This window comes from Sitophilus oryzae, unplaced genomic scaffold (genome assembly GCF_002938485.1).
Source record: "Sitophilus oryzae breed Bouriz unplaced genomic scaffold, Soryzae_2.0 scaffold_808_pilon_pilon, whole genome shotgun sequence".
Taxonomy (NCBI): Eukaryota; Metazoa; Arthropoda; class Insecta; order Coleoptera; family Curculionidae; genus Sitophilus; species Sitophilus oryzae.
Window position 1 is genome coordinate 799,824 of NW_022147426.1, and position 8,571 is coordinate 808,394.

The 8,571-nt window shown below is 27.1% G+C and overlaps 1 protein-coding gene across 1 annotated transcript; it reads right to left on the reverse strand.

Moving 5' to 3' along the window:
• Window positions 1–3,255: 3,255 nt before the first annotated feature.
• Window positions 3,256–8,315, reverse strand: LOC115888738 (chaoptin-like). The gene is made up of 2 exons (XM_030908572.1): window positions 8,300–8,315; window positions 3,256–5,291 (listed from the first exon to the last, which is right to left on the reverse strand). Exon 2 carries the CDS (start codon window positions 5,281–5,283, stop codon window positions 3,316–3,318), a length of 1,968 nt encoding a protein of 655 aa, XP_030764432.1. The 5' UTR covers window positions 5,284–5,291; window positions 8,300–8,315; the 3' UTR covers window positions 3,256–3,315.
• Window positions 8,316–8,571: the final 256 nt, after the last annotated feature.

The following is an 8,571-nucleotide window of genomic DNA, read 5'->3' on the forward strand; positions in this document are numbered from 1 at the left end:
ATGTCCATTACTCGTGGGACTTACCTTACTAAATGAATTAAATAGAATGAGGAATATTCGGTAGGCATTTCCGTTAAATACTAAAAACTAGAAAATAAAAAATCGGTAAAAAAACTTTTAAGTTAAACGGTTTTATCTTATGTGCACTGAAAACTAGAAAATAATAATAACAATTAGGTATTTTGAACTTCTAGTTCAGAAATATTTTAGTACTAGGCAGAATAGCTTTTAGGCATATTAGACTAAAATAAAAACGTGGGGCCCATTAACTATTGCTGTAATACTTTCTTCTATACTAAGTGAGGATTGCATCGACTTACTATAATCGTAACTGGAGACTTTGACAATCAATAACCAGCCGTGGCGGCTTCACCAGCGAACGCCGAGCTCATGATCTACCAGAGTATAAAGATATGCTTTGCCATAGGTAGGATTTCGGAGGGGCCCCACGTTTTTATTTTAGTCTGATATGCCTAAAAGCTATTCTGCCTCGTACTAAAATATTTCTGAACTAGAAGTTCAAAATACCTAATTGTTATTATTATTTTCTAGTTTTCAGTGCACATAAGATTAAACCGTTTAACTTAAAAGTTTTTTTACCGATTTTTTATTTTTAATTTCACTCAAAATGAGTTTTTTGTGTCATAAATGACCTAAATACAAAATATTTTCATGGTGTCTGTCTGTCTATCCGTCTGTAACACGATAACTCAAAATCCGCTAAACCGATTTTAACCAAATTTGACACAAAAATACTGTGGCACCTGAAAATCCGGCCATTATTTTTTGTTGGGGGTGGGGGTATGGGAGGGGGTTAAAAATTTTAAAAAATCGTAACTTCAAAATTACAGTAGCTAGCGAAACGCGGTTTTCAATTTAAGATTGGGAATAATATTTGCAACAAAATTTGTAACAACATCAAAATCAGTCAAAGTCGCAGTTTTTGAGATATTCCGTGTTTCCGTAGTCCGTTTTTGAGAAAATCCGTGTGGAGAACTCCAAACTCCCATCGGACGCGACCCCAGGTGGCGGGTAGGGGAAATAACCGCGGACCAGAATTGGAAAAATTCCTCTACTTTGAAACTTAAAGAACTGCCTGCTAACTTTTTAAGGCTTTTTATTAACATATTTTAGTATGGGCGGCTATACGTGCCTCCCGGCGCCAATTTTTTTAACTGACACACAACTTACACACAGCATTATATTGTGCTGCTTGGACGAAACTCTGTATATGTTTTTTATGTTTAATATTTATTTTTTTTTAATAAAAAATAATTCAGAGTACATTATAAAAATAAATGCCGTATTATCGAAATAAATCGGCGTTCAATTGGCTTGGTTAAGGTTTAAGACTCGCCCTGTATAATGTCAAATTAATTTATAATTTGACTACGCCTAATGCCTGCTATCTATAAACAAAGCATGTTTGTCGGTCCCATGTATATCAGGCGTAAAAAAACCTTCAGTGCAACTGTGTAGGCGTTTTATTATATTTTCAATCTGTGAAATTATATTTAAAAATTATTTATGTACAGTATCCAATATGCAATAAATTTAGTTGTTTTCGAATAACTTTGAGTTTTTCGAACAGATAGGTATGTCATTTTTAATCAGCAGACGCATATTAGTAAAAGATCTAAAGATACATTTTGAGTTTTGTTTCCATAACACTTAAATACGAAAACATATTTTTATTCCTGCATCTAGGTGATAATTAAGACATTCCTTAAAAGACAAGCAAAATTAGTATACAGGGTGGTACGAAAACGGAAAGATGTAGAAACAAAATATTTTATGGGTATATGTGGGAAGGTCATGTGCACAATTTAAAATTATTTTAAAATGTATAGGGTGTTTCAGAACTAAGATCCATACCAAAGTTATATTTTTTCTTATGGAACACCCGGTATTTTATTTAATTTTTGGATTCTTGGGCCCAAAAAAATGCATTTATTTTAAGGGTTAAATATGTTTAAAATCTTTAATTTTTGATATATTTAAAGATATTTAAATTTGCATGCTACAATAGAATAGACTATTAACACCCTGTACATTACTTTTCAGAATTCATTCTTATGCTGAGTTTAAAAGTAGATCCTTATGCCTTATTATGCCCTATATAAGAAATGCCTTATTTTATGCCCAAGAATCCAAAAATGATATAAAATACTGGGTGTTCCATAAGAAAAAATATAACTTTGGTATGGATCTTAGTTCTGAAACGCCCTGTACATTTTAAAATAATTTTAAATTGTGCACATGACCTCCGCACATATACCCATAAAATATTTTGTTTCTACATCTTTCCATTTTCGTATAATCAACCGAAGCGAATGAGGTGCGCCACCCTGTACACCTCTTAACATGAAAGGATCTCTTGAAAAGAGCGAATCTTTTTATACAGTGAACAGGAAAGAAAGCATTTTGAGCATATCGAGTTTTAGTTCTGTAATAATTAAAATATGTTTTATATGCGTATATTTTTATTACCGTTGAAATATTTTAATTTCCATTCTTAAAAATAAAAAAATACTTTAACTAAAAATTAAACAGTACACTTTATTCAAAACAATCCAAATTTGTCGTCAGGTGGATATTTTTATTTAATGTTAATAAATATTAGCAAAAAAATATTGAATGGGCCAATTTTCGGATTTATTTTTTAGCATAGTAGCTTTTAAGTGTAGTAAAACATCCACAAAACTTCTGTAATTGAAATAAAAACCATCTATTATAAAACAAAGTATTTTTATTAGACAAGTAAAATGTAATACAGGTACATTTAAAATAATACTAATAAGTTCATACCTATTGCTTTATTGTATTAGCATCACAAGCAAAGTTTTTTTAAAAAATTAGATACTTTATACAGGGTGGCACCTCTCATACTCCACGGAAGCTCCAAGGAGAACGTATTGAAATATATTGTATTGAATAAAATTTTGTGAGCATATGTAGGTCAATTCGGAGCACTTTTTTAAAATATAGGGAGTTCTACAGGGTGTCCTCAAAAAAGTTACATATCAAAGTTTTGTTTTTTATAATGGAACACCCTATATATTAATTGATTTTTGTATTCTAAATGAAAAATAAATGTGAGTTGTATTAGAGAAGTATATGATTAAAACGTGAGATTTTGACATATTTTGAGAGAGGCGCCACCCTGTATATAAGTCATCAGCATTTTTTACAACAACTAGATGGGATTATAAAAAAGGTGTAACATTATAAAAAATAAAAAATAAATTTTACATCTAATGCTTGAAAATATACAGCGTGTTACGTTTATATTAGACAAGTTGTGTAATAATACTTTTACAGTAATGCAATATGTTCCTTTCTTATCGAGTCAGTTCTTGTTTTTTTCATGTGATAACTGATATACACTAGAGCCAAAAAAATTATTATTAGTAATATGAGAGTGAGTACTTGAAAAAATGTACCAAAGCCCGTGCTCTGATCTGTGAGTGGTACATATGATATGGTTCGGGTAGAATCGTATTTATCATAAAGTGCTTTTATATCTTTCGACATTTGTTCGATTTTTTTCTCGTATTTTGTATCGGACATCTCCATCAGTACCATCAATTCGTTTTCAATTAATTTATAAAAACAATGACTAATATTTTTCGGTCGATTTTTTAAACAATCCAACAAAATTTTATCTGATAAGACCTTATTATTATCAATATTTGAATAATTGTAAAAATGTTTTATCTTATCAGTAATATTTCGAATATCTTCCTTTAAATCATTTAGTTGACTTAAGTTCATCTTTGCTAAAAGTTCATTTTGTAAATGTTCGTTTGTGCTATTGACATCACTGATTTTATTCTCTACTTCTGCTATTCGTTGGTTAAAAGATACGGATAAATTTTGCACTTTGTCCATTTTTTCCGAAATTTCACTTTCAAATTGCCAATCCAATACAGACAAATTAAATGTTTTCACAGATTGGTTCTGATCTATATCAAGGCACTCGATTCCTAAAATATTACTTCTCTCATATTTTTTGTCTACATTTATTATCTCTACACCTCGAATGTGTAAAACAGTTAATATTTCTTTCAAATCTGCACAAATCCAAAAATTGTGTGCTAGTGAGACACTTTTTAAGTATTTTGAGGAAAATATGTTTGCCCAATTATTATTTAAGCCGTGTTGATATTTTGAAAATAAATTATAAGATATATCGAGATATTCTAAACTAGTAAGGTATAAAAATATGTTTGAAGGCATATCCGTGAGATAGTTATGCTGAATATTGATATATCTTAACTCAGTACTGTTGGAAAATGAATTTGGGTCCATGTCTGAAATGTTGTTGAAGCTTAAATCTAATCGTTCAATATTCCTGCTATTTAGACCTCTCACAGATGTCAAATTGTTATGACTGGCGTTTAAGAAACGAACATTTCCAATTATGTTTGTATCTATTATATTGTTATAACTTAAATTAAGATTTACTATATTTTTGTCAATTTCAACACTTTCAATTCTATTGAAACTTAGGTCTAGGTTTTCAAAATTGTTATAACTTCTAAATTCACTTATATTATTATTTGTAACACATAACGATTTTATAGATAGTGGAAAAGCATCGATTTTCATAAAATAATTATTATTTAAAATTAATATTTCTAATCTTGTATTACTCGCAAATGTAACAGAAGAGATATATTTTAAAGTATTATTACTTAAATCTAACATGTATAATCTAGTTAATCCTAAGAATACATGATCATCGAGTTGTTCAATATTATTGTTTGACATATTTAATATTTGAAGTTGATGGAGATTTGAAAACACTCCTTCTATTAAATTGGAGTTATTGTTGTCAGATAAATTTAATTCTAATAATTTTGAAAATGCTGCAAAAAAACCAGGTAAGATTTTGGTAATATTATTGTGTGAAATATCCAGCTTTCGTACATATTTCAATCTTCCTAGTTGATTAGATTGTGGTGAGCCTTTAAGCACTCCCAACGATGAGTTATATATTGATAGGATGCGTATATTATTAGTATCAATTTCATTATCATAATCTTCAATATCAAAATCTTCACTATTATAATCGTCATCTTCTAATATGTTTTGAAAAATATTATGAAAATTTGTGTTAACACAATATAAATGGATTCCAGAAACTCCAGGATACCTTTCCTTCTCAAATTTAGAGTAAAATGTCTCAGACCTTTCTTCACAGTTGATCAATGCATTTACAAAATCTTCATATTTACAAATAACTGCTAGCCATATTAACGTACAAATAAACGTCTTCATAACGTAACCTAAAAAACAGAATATTCATTTAAAACTAACATTTTTAAAAATGAACAGTAAACATTAAAAAAAGAGTAAAACTTTTATAAAAAACATTTTATTTTATTTAGACTTATACATATTTTGAGGTATAGTTATTTAATACTTTTTAAATGAATAATTGAATGTAACAATATAGAAATGTATTTGTATATATTTGAAAAATATAATGGTGAGTTTCGTCAAAGGAGCATATGCCTAAAATGTACGAATTTTGACATATAGGTACACATTTTGTAAAAATGAAGAATAAATTTTAAATTTCAATAACAGCTATACAGGGTGTCCCAACTGGTAGTATAGTTCAACCCCAGAAACACGTCTATGAGGTTTTTTTCGCGAAAATTTTTTTTGAAAATTCGAAATTTTTAGAAAAATTTTTTGAATTTTTTTTATTTTTTAGTTAAAAAACATAATTTCTTGATAATATGGCAACATAGGTATTAGATTAAATTTACAAGAAAGAAAATCCAGAAAAGATCCAGTGGTTCTCAAAATTTTAGCAAAAAAAATATATATATATATATATATATATATATATATATATATATATATATATATATACATATATATACAAAGAGGAAGTCTTGACCGATCAATTATAACCAAAACTAAGAAGAAAATTCTTGGGGATAGCGGTCTAGAGGCACAAAATTAAACAATTTATTACAAACGCCGAGCTTTCGGAAAATATATTTCCTTTTTCAAGGCTAAAAACATATCACAAAAGTCAACTGAATATAATATAATATTATATAAACTTACGTGTAAAAAGTTTAATTATAAAAAAGAAAAAAAAATATATCAATTTCCATATGGAAGAAAGGAACTAAAATTTTGTATAAAAGTTAAAATCTTCTTAAATATTCATGATTTCTGACATTACTAAAAATTATTTTAATAAAAAAAAAAAATTATTTTTTTTTTTTTTTTTTTAAGTATTTTTTTTTGTAGTTGTGCATTATCAGAACATGTGATTGATACACTACATAATATTGATTTTAAAAATGCAAAAATTTTGGATACTGAATTTAATACTAATAAAAGACTTTTTCTTGAAATGGTAGAAATTTACATTAATGATAATTGTATTAATAAAAGAAAAGATATTGGGATCTTAGTAATATATATTCTTTCTTACTCCATTTTATTAAAAATAAAAATAATATTTAAAATTTGATTTTTTCTCTATTTTTATTTGTAACTTGTGATTAACCTTATATGTTTTTTACGTGTTTTTTTATTAATAATTAAATTTACCTTTCTATGTCAAAATAATTTTTAGTAATGTCAGAAATCATGAATATTTAAGAAGATTTTAACTTTTATACAAAATTTTAGTTCCTTTCTTCCATATAGAAATTGATATATTTTTCTATTTTTATAATTAAACTTTTTACACGTAAGTTTATATAATATTATATTATATTCAGTTGACTTTTGTGATGTTTTAGCCTTGAAAAAGGAAATATATTTTCCGAAAGCTCGGCGTTTGTAATAAATTGTTTAATTTTGTGCCTCTAGACTGCTATCCCCAAGAATTTTCTTCTTAGTTTTGGTTATACATATATATATATATATATATATATATATATATATATATATATATATATATATATATATATATATATAAATTTTAAAAGTAAAATAACTCTGTTATTTTGGACTTATTTGAAAAACGATAAAGAGAAAATATGTTTCTTTTATCGAGATCTACCACCCCTTAAAATATTTGCACTTATTTCTGGGACACCCTGTATAAACTGTAATTTACTCTATACAGGGTGTTTCAAAAAACATGTGCCACCTCTCGTAGGGAGATTCTTCTGGTAAAAATAAGATTACTTTTTCATATCAACATAGGTCCGATTTTGTGTTGTTTCGTAGCTACAGGGTATTAAATTCTTAATTATTTTTTATTTATTATAATTTTAATAAAGATCTACTGGCATTAAATCATAAAAATAAAAATATCTAGGAAAATCTTTGCTGAAGAAGTAGGCAACCTTAATAGTATATTGAAGAAACACGATTTCCCATTGAATATCGGAACAATATACTGGATGTTTCATTTAAAATAAATGAGTATCTTCCTTTTAAAGGTAACGCATGTTCAATATTAATTTTGTTTCACCCTGTATAACTTTTTGGGTAAACTTTTAATTTGATTTAAGGTACAACAGTTATTTTTACTACATATTAGTTTATACTGGATAAATCCCAATTTAGGTGGATTTTATTTAAAAAGGTCCGATTAAATTTATATCTCCGAAACTAAAGTTCCAAAAAAATTCGTAATATATCTAGAAATTCATTTACCCACTAGTAGTTATAAAAAGCATTTTTGGTAAACTCTGTCTCTAATAGTTTCTGAAAAATAAAATTAATTTTTTTAAAAATGTCCGATTAAATGTATATCTCCGAAACTAAAGTTCCAAGAAAAGTCGTAATATATCTACAAATTCATTTACCCACTAGTAGTTATAAAAAGCATTTTTGGTAAACTCTGTCTCTAATAGTTCCTGAAAAATAAAATTATTTTTTTTAAAAATGACCGATTAAATGTATATCTCCGAAACTAAAGTTCCAAGAAAAGTCGTAATATATCTACAAATTCATTTACCCACTAGTAGTTATAAAAAGCATTTTTGGTAAACTCTGTCTCTAATAGTTCCTGAAAAATAAAATTATTTTTTTAAAAATGACCGATTAAATGTATATCTCCGAAACTAAAGTTCCAAGAAAAGTTGTAATATATCTACAAATTCATTTACCCACTAGTAGTTATAAAAAGCATTTTTGGTAAACTCTGTCTCTAATAGTTTCTGAAAAATAAAATTATTTTTTTTAAAAATTACCGATTAAATGTATATCCTGTTTTTACCTCATTATTTAGTTATCCTACCTCATTTTTAGAAAATGTTTAATATGCCAAAAACATAATATTTTAGATATATACTTCTCTAATGAAACTCACCTTTACTTTTCCTATAGAATCCGAAAATCAATTAATATATAGAGCGTTCCATTACAAAAAACATGTCAATAAAACAATGTCAATATCTGGACAGTTCAAAATTTGAATGCGATTTCCTATATTCCAACTACGCCAATGCACCACCAGGTATATACCATATTAAACTATGGACCTTTTATAAGAAAATGTTTTAAAAATAATTACCCTTATAGTCTTGAAAATGTAGAATTTGTATATTTATTTGCAAAAAAACTCATGTTTTTCTGTTGTCG